The 21,035-nt window shown below is 35.7% G+C and overlaps 1 protein-coding gene across 2 annotated transcripts in view; it reads left to right on the forward strand.

Moving 5' to 3' along the window:
• Positions 1-3,862: 3,862 nt before the first annotated feature.
• The window catches only part of LOC149793062 (ras-related protein Rab-13-like), a 39,009-nt gene continuing 21,836 nt past the window's right edge, over positions 3,863-21,035 (forward strand). For both annotated transcript variants that reach the window (XM_089966285.1, XM_089966286.1), the window contains exons 1-4: positions 3,863-4,514; positions 8,457-8,517; positions 9,420-9,480; positions 14,887-14,964. In XM_089966285.1, coding sequence (XP_089822411.1) covers positions 4,391-4,514; positions 8,457-8,517; positions 9,420-9,480; positions 14,887-14,964 — 324 coding nt within the window. In that variant the 5' untranslated portion in view covers positions 3,863-4,390. The remainder of the gene's footprint in view (positions 4,515-8,456; positions 8,518-9,419; positions 9,481-14,886; positions 14,965-21,035) is intronic.

Below are 21,035 nucleotides of genomic sequence, written 5' to 3' on the forward strand. Positions count from 1 at the left end.
AAAAAAAAATAAGTGTTACATTTCAAAACAACAATTTGTATTTGACTTAAGGTGGGTAAATGACGACTTCGCTTCTCTATCGAGTTATTTCCCCTTACTTTGCCGCTCATTAAAATATCGCGTTGTATGTACCACAAAATAAAATATGACATGCGTTACATTATTAAAGTAGGAAAAGAAAATATCCCCTATTTATTACATCCAAGATTAATTATTACTACTTGAGCCGTGTGACTTTTAATAACATTTCAATAGAAGTAGTTAATCCTGTACGGATTAAATAGATATTTTCTTTTCCTACACTAATACTGTAACACAGGGGTTCCCAAAGTAGTCGTTACCGCCCGCGGTGGGATTACCGAAGGTGGCGCTAATGATGACAATGGGCGGGGGCGGTGGGATTACCGAAGGTGGCGCTAATGATGAATAATGCTTGTTACTGGGTGATATAGGGTGGCGCTAAGGATAACCAAGGGGGCAGTGGCCCGAAAAAGTTTGGGAACCACTGCTGTAACGCATGAAATATTTCATTGTGTGGTATGTGATGGTGGATGGACATTTAATGTGTAGCTTACTTGGAGTATTTCTTTAATATACAATGTGGCTAATTTAGGACTTTTTTTACACTGAAATTCAAAGTTAACCACCCACCCCTCTTTTCTTCAAGAAGTGTTTACTTAAGCTCTGTTTATGTCGGAGCATTTTTATCGGTCAGTACACGCGTCCAAATTTTGCGCATGTCGGATAGTCTGATCTATATATCTCGGTTGAAATTTGAAACTGCTTTTCAAGAAGGTTTCGGGTTTGACCTTGTTTAAGAATTGCTGATAAGTCATATAATTCTACCACTGATTAGTAATACACTTTTGCAACTTATTAGTCGGATCATTTTACTGTTGATTAGGCAGATAATTCTACCACTTAGAAGTCATATAATTCTACCTCTGATTAGTCAGATAATTTATTATTGATTAGTCAGATAATTATACCACTAATCTACCACTGATTAGTCATATAATTTTACTACGCATTAGTCATATAAGTATTCCACTGACTAGTCAGCAATTTCTACCTCAGATTAGTCAGATAATTCTACCACTGATTAGTCAGATAATTCTACCAATGGATATTAACATACTTTTGCCACTGATTAGTCTGGTAGTTGTACCACTTATTAGTCAGATATTTTTGCCACTTATGGTCTGATATTATACCACAAATAGGTCAAATAATTTTGTCATTGATTTTGTCACTGATTTTGTCAGATGATTATACCACTGATTAGTCAGATAATTATACCACTGATTAGTCAGATAATTATACCACTGATTAATCAGATAATTATATCACTGATTAGTCAGATATTTATACCACTGCTTAATCAAATAATTATACCATTGATTAGTAAGTTAAGTATACCACTGATTAGTCAGTCACTGAATAGTCAGATAATTATACCACTGATTAGTTAGATAAATCTACCACTGATTAGTCAGATAATTATACCACTGATTAGTAAGTTAAGTATACCACTGATTAGTTAGACAATTATACCACTGATTGGTCAGATAATTCTACCACTGATTAGTCAGAAAATTATACCACTGATTAGTCAGTCAATTATACCACTGATTAGTCAGATAATTGTACCACTGATTAGTAAGATACGTATACAACTGATTAGTCAGATAACTATAAAACTGATTAGTCAGATAATTTTACCACTGATTAGTCAAATAATTCTACCTCTGATTAGTCAGATAGTTCTACCACTGATTAGTCAGACAATTATACCATTGTTTAGTAGATAATTATACCACTGATTAGTCAGATTTGTCAGGTAATTGTACCACTGATTTATCAGATAATTATACCACCGATTAGTCAGATTTGTCAAATAATTATACCAATGATTTGTCAAATAATTATACCACTGATTAGTCAGTTAATTATACCACTGATTAGTCAGATAATTATACCACTGATTAGTCAGATTTGTCAGGTAATTGTACCACTGATTTGTCAGATAATTATACCACCGATTAGTCAGATTTGTCAAATAATTATACCAATGATTTGTCAAATAATTATACCACTGATTAGTCAGATAATTATACCACTGATTAGTCAGATAACTATACCACTGATTAGTCAGATTTGTCAGGTAATTGTACCACTGATTTGTCAGATAATTATACCACCGATTAGTCAGATTTGTCAAATAATTATACCAATGATTTGTCAAATAATTATACCACTGATTAGTCAGATAATTATACCACTGATTAGTCAGATTTGTCAGATAATTATACCACTGATTAGTCTTACAATTATACCACTGATTAGTCAGATAATTATACCACTGATTAGTCAGATTTGTCAGATAATTATACCACTGATTAGTCTTACAATTATACCACTGTTTAGTCAGATAATTATACCACTGATTAGTCTGATAATTATACCACTGATTAGTCAGATTTGTGGAATAATTATACCTATGATTAGTCAGACAGTTATCCCACTGTTTAGTCAGACAATTATACCAATGATTAGTCAGATAATTATACTAATGATTAATCAGATTTGTCAGATAATTATACCAATGATTAGTCAGATAATTTTGCCACTTATTAGTCAGATGTTTTAGATTTAATTTCCAAACTAAAAGCAATTGTAATCAAGCATTCTGTTAACAAGACAGGTTTTAAGTCATGTCTAGCATTGTCTAATTGTTCCGGTTTAAAGTTTCATCCGTTGACAACTTATATCGGTATAGTTACCCAACTGTATAGGCCCTTTTCAGATCCAAACAGGTTTACCTCCCTTGTGAAAGGTGTCTGTCATCTTCTCAGTCAACCTGAATCTTTGACATTCTTTAAAGGAATGGAATTTGTCACATACTGTTATTCTGGTATTATGAGACAGGACTATGAGCAAATGATTTATTCTGCATATAGCATTGGCTATTTACAAACTTATTCTTTTATTTCAATACACACAGACGTCATGAAATCTTTCAGTTTTAATGGAGGCAATGTTTCAAATTCATTTGCTATGGAAGATGGACAAAAAGATAGCTGACAGTGATTTAAAGAGAAGTAAATTATAAAAGTCTATGACGTCATGTACAAAGTATCGATAGGTGTCTTCGACCAGATTTAACTGTAACGGCTGTAAAGGTAGATCCACGAGTATCTACCATTATCTGACATAGTTTGATACGACCGTACACGTTTGATTTGGAGACCGTGGTTGACCCATACAGTACTCATGTGATTAGGTATCATCATGTACTTCCAAACTGATAGAGAGCTGATGTCATGCTAAAAAAAAAAAAAAAAAAAAAATCCTTTACTGTTGTCCTTCCATTAGCTAACGTATGCACCGGTTCTAGAATTGCCATTAATTCAATGAGGACACAAAATAATGAGTGATAACCTAGAGGCAAATTTAGGCAATCATTCTTTTGGTAAATTTGCACGACCAAACGAAAACAAAAATCTTAGAACAACTTGTTAGAGAGCAACTTGTTAGTCCAGCAAGCCAATGATCTATTACGTCGGAGCTTACCAGGGTATATACACACACACACACACACACACACACATACATATATGTATATATATATATATATATATATATATATATATATATATATATATATATATATATATATATATTAGCTCTGTGTGTGTATGTGTGTACAGAGAGAGAGAATGAAAGGGGGGAGAGAGAGTGTGGTTGCACCTCCTTACTAAGGGTTATATAGATGGATGATGGTCATGTGATAAGTAGAAGTTATCTTTAATTCAGCATAGACGTGTGAAATGAGGACACAGAGTTTTGTATCATAACCCACACGAATACCCGATATCGAGAGGTTATGACTGTTACTGGCACGTTATCTGTCATGGAATGTTTGCTTGTTAACTTCAAATGTTTCTCTCAACAAGGAAATAGGAATACCGCGTAACAGACTGGTACATCAACTTGCAAATGTCCGTAGTTTCTGTCAGTATGACTGCATTGGAATATCGAATTGTATTGCAAACGATGATTAGAAGATAAACTATTAGAAATAATGTATTTATTCCAGTGTGGTTTTTTTCATCTTTAAATTGTACCTAGAATGTTGTTATATTTCTGCACAATGTGATGTTAACCCTCGACATGTTGAAACAAATGATGAGGTAAAAACTAATTCCTGATCTGATGGAACTAAAGACTTTGTGAACGGAAATATTTTGAAGAAATTTAAATGCAAAGGAAATATCAGTGTATACACATGACAAGATGCCCAAGTATAAACTGTGCTGATTAATTCTTTGGACAAAACTGAGAGTACTGACATCCTAGAAGACAGCTGCGACGTCAGCGTCAAAGCTGAATGGCGAATCGTGGACCAGTTCATCTAAAACTGGTAGTATTAGGAGATCAGTACGTTGGAAAGACGTCAGTGATTGAACGTTACGTTTACGGCAAGTTTGACACCTGCTACACTGTAACATTGGGTAAGTAAGTAATAAACTTCGGCAGTCAGTGTTACTTCATAATTATGCATTGGATATAAAAGAAAGCAACAAGCACTTGCGCGCAATGTCATTCGTGTATTATTCGAATTAGGTAATGGGAATTCACTTAACTATATGCGAATGCACAATATAGGTCCTCCATGGCTCTAGATGGCGCTATGACCACCCAAGCTATCCGAGACATTTGACCCGTTCCTATGATGTATTCACTTTGATTTATCGAAATCATGTCCTCGTATCTTCAGTGTCTGTTCGCACTAAGACCCACTTCACCTGTAAGTCAAAATCTCATCGATTATGACAGGCTGATATGCGTGATTCCGTCATTAAGTCCACGTTTCATGAGAGAACAGTTCGCGATACAACAGTAGCTCGAACCTGAGACCCTAACAATAGAGAAGCGCTCCAGCTACTTGAACTGTCCAAGTCAATAAACCGGATATGTTACTACATGTGCGCTAACATTGACTAACATTTGCAGATTTAATATAGCATTCAAGTTTGAATGTATGCAAGTTTATTCATTGTCTTATGAGAAAGATTTGACAGTACACCTTTTGTGGAACTCTTATATCTACCCAACGTGTGTGTGTGTGTGTGTGTGTGTGTGTGTGTGTGTGTGTGTGTGTGTTATTTGTCCAAGTTTGAAAACATCATCTGAGGTTTTCATTTACCGCCAAAATGTTTTGTACTCTGATGAAGAGTACAATTTCTGTGTGTATTGAGAAACTATTACTAGTCGGTTAAGCTAAGTTTTAAGTTTTTTAAAAATCAAAGGAGAAAATAAAACTGTATGTGCTTAATGTTGATTTTATTGTAAAACCGTCCATAACTGGCTTGAAATTATAGAACTACAACTGGGTACCTGGGAGTTCTGCTTTAACCTCATCCAAATCAAACGGTAGTTATGGAGTATACTTTGTGTGACATGTTAGCATAGCTGTACTGCTGGATACATATAGCATATTATAGTATTTAATATACTGATAAGAAAGTACTACACAAAAAAGGTACGAAGAGCATTCAAGATGTTTTTACGAAAGCGCTTGATAGAATAAAGGATGAACATAAATGATATCCTGTTAAATTGACAGTTATATATATATACATATATATATATATATATATATATATATATATATATATATATATATATATATATATATGTGTGTGTGTGTGTGTGTGTGTGTGTGTAATGGCACATGTACACATTGATTTTTTTCTTATTGCATTTATTTATAAGAGGTAAGTGAAGATCATAAATAGGCTTTTCGGATTTGATACAAATATTCCTGTAGTTAATAAGCCTAACCGTTTCGCTAAAATTGTGGCTTTTCTTATTAAATTTTTAAAACAAAAGAAAAGAAATGAAAGGAACCACTCTGAAGTCTGGGAAGTAAAACTGTGCCCATTGTGTAAACATTATTAGAACCCGCGTAATATTTTACTTGGTCAACATTCGTGCACTACGTTTACTAGAAAAAGGTACACCTAGGATAGATTTCGAGGAAAAAAAGCGTACACTCGTGGAATAAGAAATATCAGCTCAAAACCTGAATGTATTTAAAATATTGTATAGGAGATTCCCGGAAACAAAATGTGTCCTACGCAAGGATTGTATCCCCTTTAACCTTTGAAATTCGTTTATGAAAAAGAAAATGATAGCTGCCCCCTTATGGGATCTTTTGGGCAAGAAAATGCAACGACTAACATACCAAACTCAATGGAATTTCTTGTCTGAAAATTGTATCATTAGCTGTGTAGCTGATGTAACAACTGTACTCGTTTATGTATGCTCTCTCATGCAGTATATTGAAACTTATTCTGGATTGTTAAAATTTATTTTTAACCCATTCCTGATCCTCTCTCTCTCTCTCTCTCTCTCTCTCTCTCTCTCTCTCATGCAAACCATTCATCAGTCATCCAGTCACATAATACGCGGACGGTACATAGTTCATGCTGATAATAATTACGTGCACCTAATTTGAATCATTATCTTATATCTGTTTCATCTGAGGTGGAGACCTTACTTTTCTACATGTATTAAAATATTTAGATAATGATTTCAAGCCATAAGTCAACAACCAATTTGTAAAGAGGTCATATTGCTACCAAAAAAGTACGACATCCTTGATTATCTCAATCATCATCACATAAGATAATATTGCTGCTGCGCTAGTAGTAGTAGTAATAGTAGTAGTAGTAGTAGTAGTAGCAGCAGCATCACTAACAGCAGCAGCAGTAGTAGTATTAGTAATAATAATAATAATAATAACAATGATAATAATGTTTTTATTTATCACTCTAATGAAGGTAGAAATGTACTCCTAAGCAGAACCACCAGCACAGATTTTAGTAAAACATGAACACATTAGAAAAGCAGAAGGGTATATATATATATATATATATATATATATATATATATATATATATATATATATATATATATAATGGTTTTGTTTTCAAATGCATATTATATTGTCCGACTTCCCCATTATCCAACCTCCCCATTATCCGACCTCCCTATTATAATATTAAACGCTAAAACGGTCAGAAAGTTTGGTTTGTTTTGTAAAACATTGAATTTGCTGAGAAATGAGGCCACAGTCTTTGAAACGGTTATGCAATTATAATTGTTTTGACACATCTGATGAACAGCCTTTGCAGTGTAATATATAGTAACTCCTTTTGACTTCTGACCTACTGCAAATTACACAGTTTGCGTGTCACCTCGTAGAAATGTCTAGACTGGTCATTGGAATAACAGAAGCTCAGTTGATAGAGAGTAGGACTTGAAGTCCACGGGCCGTGGACTGATACCCGATCATACCAGCTCGGATCGTTTGCCTCTGTGCGTCCTTGACAAAGGTCCTTAACTCATATTTGGCGTACATGATATAGCCGATAATGTGCGCTGTTAAAACTCACAAAAACATACAACCAAACTGTATCAAACGTCTTTGTTATATTCTAATGATAAATTTTGGTAATCGAGGTTATTCTATACAAGTCAATCAAATAAAACAGGTGAAAATCTATGTACCGTTTACGTAGCAGCTGGAACTTACAGAGTTTGTTCTTGAAGTATATTAATAAAACAAGTCAATAGCAATTCCAATGGTTCTCCATCCTAGATCCCCACTATTCTTCGGTATATTGCAATCCCAACCACCTCTATACCATCCCTCTGCATCCCAAACAGTGACCCATGGATCTATGATGGGTACTCTTTAGTTGGTTACACATATTAAGTTTGGTTAGAAAGTATATACAGGTGTTATTGTTATTGAAATTCGTATAAATATGACTTCTTACCCTTCAAAACTACCGCAGGGAACAAGGATATCAACGCCTTCCCTGCAGTTGTTTACAACGAGGCAACAGAACTATAAAGTTTCGGGAATTCCACCCAATTGGTTTAGGGTATATGGAAACACACAGACGAAGGATATTGCAATATTCCCAAAACTATTAAACAATTTGAAGATAAAAAAGGCACCCTTCTACCGTCAGATCTAACTTAATTGATACATATTCCAATTTCATGCTGCCCAGTGGTGTCCCCTGCAAAGGGTGTACCGTTTGATAAAGGAAGCTTGCTGTACCAATGTTACTTATAGGAAACTTAACATTTAGCTACATGTACATTTGCCATCATACTTCTATCAATAAATTCAATTTGCAAATCTTCCCTTTATAATTTCGTTCATTTTGAGCAAATTTAGTTTTTGCCTAAAATGTTTACTATCAACCGAAAAAGTCGTTCTAATAATGTGCTCAACGTTCTAAAAGTCATACATGGAGTTATTCAAGCAATGTAACTATGGCGAATATATGTGTTCATCTTGGTTCTGGAAACTAAGTCACTTTGATTTTCTTGTTTCATAGTTTGACGGTAATAACTGATCCTTCTCATTACAGCTGGACACTACAGTACGAAATTTATAAAATTTGAGGACAGAGATGTGAAGCTGCAGATATTGTAAGTATATATGCCGTTGATCTAATAGAAATGTAATAGAGAGAGAGAGAGAGAGAGAGAGAGAGAGAGAGAGAGAGAGAATACAAATCATATAGCGAATAACAGTCCTTCCAGTTGTACCGGATTCAACCAGGGATCACGTGTGTCTGTGATTGATTAAGATAAATGTAATAAACTGACAATGAACAGTGCAAAACTAGTATCTAATTAGCATGAGCGCTTTCGACTCTTAATGAGTCTTTTTCAAACGCAAATGCAAAACATAGACAAGACCATCTGAAGCCTATCATGTGCAGGAAAATGTTTTTAAATCTATAACATCCAGTGGCATAAAACACGGTCAGGGTATTTATTGATATGGTTACATTTCCGTAAACGGGACACTATGGGCAAAATTGGGAATATGTAGTGACTATATGTACTAAATGTGACACTGTAGGAACCATACGCTTTGGCCTTTGCATAGCAAGGGTTTCGATTAAGAGCAACGTGGTCTAAATGGGACCAAAAGGTAGATCAATATGTGAACATTTCACCGGAAATGTAATATTGATTCTAAAGGTAGGTGTGCTGAGGGTTAATTCGGTTTCGTTTGGTATTTAATGATAAGCAAAATCTTCAAGGTTATATCATTCCAAGGCAGGGATAATGTCTTGCGAAAAGCACGCATCACTGTAGCCATCAGGGCTGATCCGACGAAGGAAATGTAACCCGAAATCTTTTACTTACGAATAATGCGCCATAATCACTAATACAACAATTCCTTTGTTGTAAAGGTGGAAAGCTAACAATCTGATTTATATTGTAATCAATATTCTAGCAAATTATATTGAATTGTCATTGATGTATGGACTTGCTACTGATTGGTTGATTAGTTAATTGATTGATTTTCATTATTCCAGTGATACGGCGGGTCAGGAAGACGCACGAACAGTTATCCGCAGTTTGTACAGGGATGCACATGTAAGTTTTGTAACTGGGTCTTTTATCATTTAAATGAAAAATGTAAAAAAAAATTAATCCTTGATTCCTTTTTCTTTACCATATATAGATATCACTTCCCCTATTTGAAAGCAACATAATAAGACCATAAAAACAACAAGAAAAGGAAGAAACGTGATATAACATTAATTCGCAATGCCATTTACTTCACTTGCTACCATTTTATTTTTCTCAGACATCTCATGGTAAGAAAGTATAGCACAGATTGCATCTAATTTGTTATTAACTGATAAACAAGTTATGTATTTTCAGGCAGACGTAATTATTTAAAAAAATTAAACTGTCAATAGTTATGTTGTTTCCCGCACACATGTCACCTACGAAACTAAACTGACAACTCTAGATTTTCACTCCCTATGAAAGCAGTAATCGTTTTATTGCATCAGTACTATAAATTAGTTAACAATCTAATCCAACTACTTGTTCTCACCTGGGGTATAATGGACTTGTCTGGTTCAAGACGGGAAGGATATTACACCCTAGGGCAGACTTCAGGTAATTGGTAGAAAAGTTTAGAGTTAGTGTATCCAATATTACAACAAAACTGCAGTATTTCGTATATGAAGTGGGCTCACTTTAATAACTGATTGGTTTTCTTTTTATATGCACGTAAGCACGCAGATAATAAGGATGCCACTTCAGCACTTCCAAATGTTTCTGCTAACTATCATTCTGTTAGATGCGATTCATTTGAAAAAGGCAAACAAACGCCGTAAACTAAAGGGAAATACTGACACTGCTCAGTTTCCTTTCTTGTTATCTTTCTATTTATCTGTACAATTCTATACCAAATTAGATTTTCCACTATCTATACCATTTAAATCTGGTAAGATCACATAGTTCAATATGACTGATGTGAAATGATTAAAGAAAAAGAAATGGAGAAGTACACAAAGGTATCAGAGATGTAAAGAATGCTACAATCTTTTTTGCTACTACGTATATAGAACCATTGATGGTGATATTTTCAAATGTAAATTCACTAAGGAAATATGAGTGAGTTCATATTCTAAATTTTCAAATATAAAATTAAAATATGTTTTGACAAACTTAGCACAAATGAAACGTTGTCTATACATCATCGACAAGCATATGTGAAACGTAGAAGAATCGAAACAAAATAGTCTCCAAATGAAGAGAAGAGTAAATGTATGATTGTATATGAGTTAGTGCATTTGAGATAGGACAGTTATAAAAAGTGTGGTTCAGGCATTTATCAAGTACTAATTATACTTGTGCAGCAACGCAAGATAATGTTTCTGTTAATTCTGGTATTAAAACATTACTCAGAAACATAAACGTGTGCATTTAATTTACGATATTTTGTACATGCTTTAATGACTTTGATCTAATACCGTTGCGAAAAGTCTAGTAACTACATGGATACAAAAGTCAGTTAATTATGATGTACTATTCCGTATCCTTTTCTAGCCAAATATTTGATGTTTTACGTTAGTTCTGATATTACAAAGGTACTCAGAAACTTAAACATCTACTATATGCAATATATAGTTTTCGCATACAGCATATTACGTATGTTGAAAGAATGTTTTTGATGTTGTTCATTCTTCGAGTTCGAAAATGACTTTGACATCACTATGGTGGGGTCTGTGAGTTCTTGAGTTGTTGATCAAACCAATGTGTGTTCTGAACTGTCTTTGGCATACTTGACAGGATATGCTGCTCGGGTACGCTTGACCAATAGAGAACGTTCTGCAGTTCTGAGATTTCTGCTGTTGGCACGTCTGCACTGTTTCTGCATTTCTCCCCTGTTCAAATATGTAGTTCGAATATGGGCGAGACTACGCTAAATGGAGCGATCTTCTGTTAGATCTGAAACACATTTCCATTGTTACGGACATGAAGGAAAAGTCTAGAGGTCTTGTGGCCTCCTATTATATAGTTGCAATATTTAGAAGTTATGTATGCCTTGTAAGAAGGAGCATTAATTATGCGTTGGATTTCATAATGGAATATTTCTCATTTCGAGTGCGAACATACATACATACATACGCACGCACGCACGCATGCATGCATACATACACACACATACACACATGTTTGTATGCATGTATGCAGACATACATACATACATACATACCCATTCATTGCAGGATCTTACACTACGTGGTGTATAAATGGAAATATGTCGAGTAAGATGCTATAATCGGACACAAAAAAAGCTTGATTGTTTCATTCCAGTTAAAATTGTGTGTGTATCTTTTCCAACATTATAACAACCTCGCGCATTTCTCTCACGCTATTGATGTTTTCAACCTCACTCTTGTGATACCATTCAAAAGTCGTCATTCTATATTTACGCTTGTGGCCACAGTAATAGTCAAATCAGGCTTAAATTTTCACATATCAGAAGTCCACCATTTTTCTAGAACTGACAGTCTTTATGTCGGATTGAACATCACCAAAACATTTATATAAATCCTGGCCACTTCCGTCATAAAACCTACCATCATTAACAGCTCGGTTAAATGCACCTTGTATTTTGCGGGTTTTGACTTCGTCTAGTTTTTTCTATAACTAACCTCTCAATCTTCTTTTTGGTCTGAAGACGCATCATCCGTCTTTGTAGACGTCTCCTTTTAATTTTAGGTACCGGCGAATCATTGTTTGCCTTTTTTTTTTACAGACTATGTGAAGTAGATACTACATTTTCAGCTTGTTATAAAACCATTAAAAGAAATGTCGATTTCACGAGCGCATACCTCTTACCATTCTTAATTATATGTATCAAAATAATTTTAATTAATTATGATTCATCCTATCTGCCAGACATACATAATTCATCTTCGAGGAAATGTATGTCTTCTTGTTTCAGATCATAAGCTATAGGGCCAAGACTTGCATTATTCTGACAATTTACACACTGAAAGAAGATATTAACTGTCAGCAAATATAGACTTAAGTTTTGAAATCCTGATAATTTGATCTTAATTAAATACAGTAGTCAGAAATTATCGGTTGTTAGAAAGCTCTAGAACGTTATGCACACATGATTTATGTTCTTATTAATTGATGCTTCTGTACAAGTTATGTTGATAGAAATATGACAACTGCTATTATTTTATATCTAGGGCGTTACCTCAACATATTTTGTTGTCTGTGCGTAAAATATGTTTGCCTTCTAATCTTTGGAGTCCAGTGAAACGCCTTCACCCTATATGCCTTTTTGTCTCACTGAGACGAGAGATAATCAGAATGTTCGCTATCCAAGAATTTTTCTACCTTCCTATTGTTAAATTCTTGCTTTGATCAAATTGCATTTTTGAGGGGTTTCTCTTGAAAGATATATTTAAATGCCTAGTATCTACCTCGTTTAGAATTAACTTCCTGTAACCTATTCATATTTTAAGAAAACAACTATGGCATCCAAGACACCTGTCCTGATTATTATCTCTTTCGTATGCCAGCATATCAACTAGATCTGCTTGAACTGATCATCAGCATTACAAATATAAACCCTCTTAGATGGAAAGAGCTTTTGTACTTACTTGTTAAGTGTGTAGGTTGACTGTTGGCTTAACCATTTGTTTCATTAAGTATATCTTATTTCATGCGGTCTTGTTTGGCCAGATTCCACAGAATGTTTATGCTCATCACATTCATAGCATAGTTTCCTCAAATATGTTTTTTTTTTGTCATTGTAAATCTTATTGGCTCCAATGATCCTAACCTGGATTAGTCTGAATATCGCCTCCACTCAAGCAATTACACGTGACTGAATTCAACCTTTTACCTTGCAACTAATGCAGGGTCGTGTTTCCCATCATATAATTTATCCCAATCATGTTGGTATACTCGAGCATTAACTGACAAGATAAAAAAGCTGAACCATCATAAGGTACAAAAGACCACAGTCTGCGGTGAGACTCGAACCGCAGTAAATTGCACTCGTTGTATCAAATCAATAAACTTTATCTGCAACGGATATTAATACTGCTTCAATATTAAGCATACGAAACTTTCAAAGCCAATGTTATATACGCCCAGATCAATAGCTACGTTTTACGTATATCCATCAGTAGGGATTTAGTAATTTCGAAGTGTTTAACATCCAATTGTACATAAGTAACGTCAATGTGGAAACGACTTAAAATGTATTCAGTTTGAAAATTTGAATATCAAACATATACTGTATATGTTAAAAATTGATTAATATGCATACTTTTATATGGCGATTACTCGTTTTATTTTGATTCCATATGTCTACATTCCTTGGAAAATCGTTATAAAAACTCCCGGAAAACTATATATGGCAAAATCCATGTTCACTTATTTGGCCATTTTTGGACGAGGTCAACCTAAAAGGGTGATTCATTACAACGCCGAAATGAATGTCACGCTATGATGTCGCAATGAAAGATGTGCGTTTTGAAAAATAATTTGTACTAACATATTTGTTATGATTAGACCCGACATGACATCTTCTTTTCTTGACCCTGTTTAATATCTGGACACCATGGTAAAGGTCAATTGCGACCCATAATTTTCATATGAACGTTTTTCATGACAGTTATGGAGCAGAACATTCAAAAGTCAGGATTGAATATAGATAGTTAAACTAGATTAGTTTATTACCTTTATGAACAGCGGTTAATATTATTTAATTTATAATAGTAAACGTACCTACATGAGAACGTTGACAAACATAAAGTCTGCTTCAGGGAATCTAAGTTATTTGACTCGCACAGAAAAGAGACGAAATCGCTCTTAATGTTCACTCTTTGGTATGCATTGGTGACTCTATGTCACTTGGGTATCTCTCAAATTTGTATCAACATAACATCGCACTAAACATGATAGACCGGTGTCCGTGGCTAAAATAATTCCAGATTACCACAAAGGGTATCGTTACTAATTTTAGTTTCGTGTAATGCTATGAATCTATTTAATAGGTGTGGAAATAAGTAAGTTTGCACTTCTAAAGGTTTCTTTTTTTAATTAATATGAATTATATACTATCTCCATTTTTTCGGAAAAGGGGAGAGTATAGGATGTATACAGCGTAATAATTGATGGAAACTGTTAATGCAATATATATCAATGTTTAGTACCACCAAAGGTTTGTTTTTCATAACATTTGCATAAAATAGGAATCGCTAGATTTTATATACTGGTATAGCAGCTTCTCCGTGTTTACGATAATACAAATTATTATTCTTTCCATGCAGTGTGAAAACAAATTCCTTGTAACTCCAGACCCGTGTTTTAAGACAAAAACTTTATAATAGATTTATTTTATTTTTTTTCCTGTTTTAAAAGCATGATAACTTTATGACCACGTATTGTACCATTGCTGTCAAAACTATCAGCTGTTGGATCAAATAATAATATGCTTCGATTTATCAGGGAATTCTCCTTGTGTTTGACTGTGGCAGGAGAGACACACTTGATCACGTGACAGAGTGGATGGATATCCTCAAACAGGTAAATTTGATTATGCCATATGAGAGCGGATGTTGATTTAGTCGCATAGGTGTCGGCTTGTCCAACCGAATATCGGCATCTGGGTCATGTAGCTAATTCAAGAACATGATCCAAATTTTCTCTCTAACAGAATATTAGACTTGCCGGAGCTTAAAGAAATAGTAAAGTGAAATATGTAACTAAGATCCTAATATTTTTTCATATACGGAGATCTAAAGCTAAGACGCTATGTATTGGGCAAAGAGAGTACTGAGACTTATGGCTGCGATCCAGTCATTCAGCATAGGTGCTATACAGTCCGTTTTCACAGTAACTGTGTCCACTTCCTGGTCGTTATAAGTTCCAGTAGTAATTTAGTGGGAATTTTGAATTTATAAACATCGATCCAGTTCTGAGCCTTCTACTACCCATTCCCCAAGGATTTTACCACCGCGGCAAAAGTGAGTGTAGAGCTAACGATTACCCAGCGAGTACAAAGACGGGTCCTAGCGCGAATGTGATTTTGATTTTGCGCTGGCTCCCTTATTCCGTATCTGCGCAGTTGTCATCAGAAGTAATTCATGTCATCCAATACAGTCTCGAAATTCACTGTGGTAATGGTTTTATCATCGATGGTCAACGAGTACAGTTTGGGAGTTGTGCTTAGACTATTTGGGGCTTTCGCGAGAATTTCCGAATATGCATGGAAATATTTTGCAGGCGCCTAAAATTACAATGTTGGTTTTTCCTTTATGTGGTTAATATTTCTACAACCAGCCTCATGAAGTTACTACGCTTGTTAGAGAGGGTAGAGCTGATATACCTTGGCGGCCTTTATTAGTCACATAATATTTCGTTGAGGTATCAACATCGTCCGCGGAATCCTATATCCGTCGAACTATACTTTTAATCTCCGGATTTCTGATATTCTATTTGGTATGCTCGTTTATGTATTGTTTCGTTGTTTTGCTGAACCATCGAAATCATCCATGTATTATTTCGTCGCATCACCAGCAGCGTCAATTGGCTATTGCATTTGCCAGATTCCAATCCGTTCATGGTAAGATTTTAGCTCACGTCATCACCGGTTTTTTTTTTTAATTTGGATTTCTTGTTGTATCGGCGTACTCTATATTCCGCAGACACGCCAGAGTCATTGATTCCGATGATTTAATTGATTCTAACCATTTTTATTTTCGTGGTGGTGGTTTGCAGCTTCTAAACAACGTCGTTGATGTGCAAATTGGACGTTTCCAGTTTTCCGGTTTTGTCTTTGAAACTCACAAGCTCGCCCGAGTTGAAGCCAGCAACAAATCAGTTGTTCAACTCAACCAAAGATGCTGTGATGAAAAAAAAAACTTGATCAGATCCACATTTGGGCCGCCCCATTTGGTGGCTGCGTTGTCGCGTTCGTAAATATCAACATTCATTTGGTAAACGTTAAGCATTATTTCAAGTTGACTTTGTCATTAATAACATGAAATCAGCAAGAGCTTGTTGTGTCTGTGAATGCTCGAGTACAAGCAGCGCTTCAATGGTGATATGTCCAAATACCGGGCCACCCATCTGAGTTTGCAACGGCACTGTTGATAAATGCAGAGGTGGGGCGCCAATACCAATAAAACATTATATAAATAACCAACGTCTTCAGGTGGTTGTGCAAGTCCGTAGGAGTCACAGTACAAAAGATGTCAAGGTATCACTGTGCATGGGTTCCAGGTCCTGTGCACGAATCCAAGCTGGCAATGCCGGCTTTACACGCGCGGGGAGTTATCACGCAAGTTTGTCCCGCATAAATATTCCTCAGATGTATTTGAATGATTTTGTCATCCCCAGTAAAATCGAAACTGGTCAGCAAGCGCATTGTGGTCATGAACGATGATGCCACAGCCGTAGACCTCTTCCGTTCCGAATCGTTCAGGATACTGGCAATTAGAAAAGACCATGCATATCTTAGGTATTGTTCAAAGAACCTTTAATTCCCTTTATTTTGGTGTATGATTGACGGGTGTAATATGGGTTATAGAGTATACAGCCTGGCCTTACTCCATTTGTACACATTTCAAAAAATTGCTAGCTCTACTTGGTCATTTTGACCTCCTAGATTCAGAGATAAATTATAAAACAGGGAACCTATAACTTTTTTTTAACATTTTATATATTGGCAATTTATCCATTGCACTTTCAGAAGCTGGTGTTGTTTAATTGGGGAAAATTCATTTTCCCAATTTTAATAGGTGCTAAATATAGTGCACTTTAGACTAATTCAGGGTGATTTTTTGCACATATGAGCAGTCATTTTAGTTAGCAGTGTGCTTAGATCAAGTACAATTTCCGTAAGTACAATATCCAAAGATATGTCAGCCACATTGCATCAAAAAACCATAGAGGTATGCCAACATTCTCTCCACTGTGCATGTTTCAAATGCAATCAACTTCACCTTACAAACGTCATTCTCTCAAAAGTGCATACCATCTGGTGAGCGCCCCTCAGCCACTTCCGCAAATGCGGGAGCGCAGCTGCCACCAGTTTTGTAAACGCCTCTAGAAATTGAAATAGTCAGCCAACTTGTTCGGTAATTATTTGCCAGAGTAGACATGCATGACAACAAACATGTTTTTCAGCCACAACATTAATTTCGTCGACACAATTTTTCCAGCAGCGGTATCATCATCACGCTGAACCGCATCGTTGAAGTTGCTCTTTGGGTATTACACGACTGGGGTGTTTGGCTCCTAAAATGACAAAACCCGAACATTTGACTGAGAGGAATCGCACAAGAAAGCGACATAGAGGCTGTATGAAGTAGTCTTTGATGCTGTTGTAACTGCTTTGACGCAGCTAAGAAATAACACTGGTGGTTGACGCAACTTAATGTTGAAGAATAAGCATTATCCTAAAATAAAATTAAACATACCGAGTGACAAAAATATATCAGATTACTCCTAACCCATTCAGATACCAGACCCTATAAATCATGCTATAATAGAGAAAAGGTAAATAACTTCCATGCACTCGTGTTTCAGCCTTTTTGGTGCATATACGTCAGGTACACGATATGCTGGTCTCAAAAGTCACTATCTCTGGATTTAAGGAATAAAATATAAATTAAAGTACACTCATTATTATCTTTACTTTTATGTATTAATCAAAATGTCATGTATTGCAATCATTTTTATATTATATGATAATTTGTTCAGCCAATCATCCTATGAGTTATGATTGCCACAAAAGCGCTCTTCACTCCGGATGGAGCGAGTTTAGTACTGACGGATTTAAACTAGAGGGGATCGTTGAAACACAAGTAATTCCTGCATGGAACTGAATTCCTAGATTCGAGCGAATGGCAAATAGAAACTTACCTTTTCCTCTATCTCTGTTGTAAAAAAAAGGAAGGAATGTGTCATAAAGTCGCATATACCTCTCTCTCTCTCTCTCTCTCTCTCTCTCTGAATTGAAGGTGAGCTTATTAACTGTTCGGGGCAGACAAAAATCAATTTCTCATTTCTATTGTTCGGGGTCCGTAGCTTCATTTGGATGCAGCGCAGAACAATCAATGGTTGCTTGATGAATAAAACATGTTGTGAGTAACATGAGCCATGGATTGTAGCTTAGTGCCTTCGTCGACACGTATTATAATCTGAGACCCAGGGTCAGGTGTCGAACCATGGGTTGGGAAGGGCGAACCGTGTGTTGGGAAGGTCACACTGTGTGTTGGGAAGGTCGAACCTTGTGTTGGGAAGGTCAAACCGTGTGTTTGCGACTCGTATATCCTCTTTTATATTATTGTAAGCGACCAAAACGTCCTGACTGATACGGAGAGATCATAAAACAAATTCCATTCCAGGATAAAGTCAACAAAAATGTGTAATGAAAGTAACAAAAGGAAGAACATGGATAGATGTCATCAATACAAATTATTAATTTGGTTCAAACATACTTACATGGCTCTTGAGTAGTAAATGGGGATACCCTAGCGACAATGGGAATTAGCATTACAAACACCCCTGGGACAATCTGGCGACAAGGGAAAATTAACATGGAGAAAAATCGTGGGACAATCTGGCGACAAGGGAAATTAACATGGGAATAAATCGTGGGTCACTCTAGCGACAAGGGGAATTTAACATGGAACTATAGTGTGGGTCTGTCTAGCAACAAGGGGAAATTAACATGGGAATAGAGTTTGGGTTTGTCTAGGGACAAGGGGAATTGAATATGGGATTTTTTTTAAATTTAAATTTAAATTTAAATTTAATAAAAGGGGTAGGCAATGGAAAGGCTATCTCTTTTCGAGAAATATGGCTGGCTCTGAAAAGGGCCTTTGGGTTTTCTTCTTCTTCTGCTTCTAATTTCTTCTTTTTCTCCACCAAGTTCTTATTTTATCTCCAACACTCTTTCTCTTCTTCTCTTTCTTTTTCTCCTGCTCTTCTTTCTTCTTCTTCTCTTCCTCCTCTTCTTTCTTCCTCTTCTCATTTTCTTCTTCTTTTTCAATCTTTTCGTTCCATTTGCTTATTCTTATTCTTTCCTCTTCATCCTCCTTCTCCTCTTTTATCTCTTTCATGACACCACTAATCTTGTCCTTTACCTTTTTTAAGTTATTAATTTCCATCTTTACACGATGGGGACTATAGGAATAATGGTCTTCAACCAGTCTTATTAACATCTGCTCCATCATTCCTAAGTTGTCTAAAACGTCTTGTAATGTTTGTATTTTGTCCATTTGGTTAGAAGCCATCTTCTTTTTTTATTCTTTGCAGAATGGTTTGAACGACGAATACTGTGGGTTCTTATACTTAAAGCGCGTACGTGAAGGAAAACATCCCCCTAAAACGTAAAATTGATCTTACCTAGATCATGACCAAACAACGCGCGAACGTGAAGGAAAACATCCCCCTACTTTTTCATTTCATATAATAAAACCCAAACTATACTTTCTCATTTCATATAATAAAAACCCAAACTATACTCTCCACATACGCTAAGAAACAATAAACAAAATCCATAATCTACTATCCACACAATCTTACGTGAGCGCTTACAAAACCCAAACTATACTCTTCACATACGCTAAGAACAATAAACAAATCCATAATCTACTATTCACACAATCGTACGTGAGCGGGTACAAACACAAACACACAAACACATACGCTAAGAAACAATAAACAAATCCATAATCTACTATCCACACAATCGTACGTGAGCGGTTACAAAACCCAAACTATACTCTCCACATACGCTAAGAACAATAAACAAATCCATAATCTACTATTCACACAATCGTTCGTGAGCGGGTACAAACACAAACACACAAACACAAACACACAAACACAAACACACAAACACATACGCTAAGAAACAATAAACAAATCCATAATCTACTATCCACACAATCGTACGTGAGCGGTTACAAAACCCAAACTATACTCTCCACATACGCTAAGAACAATAAACTAATCCATAATCTACTATTCACACAATCGTACGTGAGCGGGTACAAACACAAACACACAAACACAAACACACAAACACATACGCTAAGAAACAATAAACAAATCCATAATCTACTATCCACACAATCGTACGTGAGCGGTTACAAAACCCAAACTATACTCTCCACATACGCTAAGAACAATAAACTAATCCATAATCTACTATCCACACAATCGTACGTGAGCGCTTACAGAACCCTAACTATACTCTTCACCTACGCTAAGAAACAATAAAGAAACCCATAATCTACTATTCCCACAAACATACCTTAGCTCTTACAAGCACCAACACACAAACACATACCCTCACACTATCTTAAAAAAGAGTTAGTGTTTATAATCACACTACTCTACCTACACACATTGGCAAATCGATCGTTATTTCTTTTCTAGAGTATTGGGTAGCCCTGAAAAGGGCTGGGGTTTTTTTTGGAACTTCATGGACACCTGGTTAATGGTGGCACCTTCCAGGCCTGGCGCCACATACACATCTTGTCCCCCAGTTACTTTTTACCTTTTTGGGGGAGAGAGCAGAGGCAGGATATGTCGCTTCAGAATCCCAATTTTCGCTCTCTGGGATTCTGAAATTTCTTCTT

Source organism: Sinohyriopsis cumingii, chromosome 8 (genome assembly GCF_028554795.1).
Source record: "Sinohyriopsis cumingii isolate HCF-2022 chromosome 8, ASM2855479v2, whole genome shotgun sequence".
NCBI classification, from domain to species: domain Eukaryota; kingdom Metazoa; phylum Mollusca; class Bivalvia; order Unionida; family Unionidae; genus Sinohyriopsis; species Sinohyriopsis cumingii.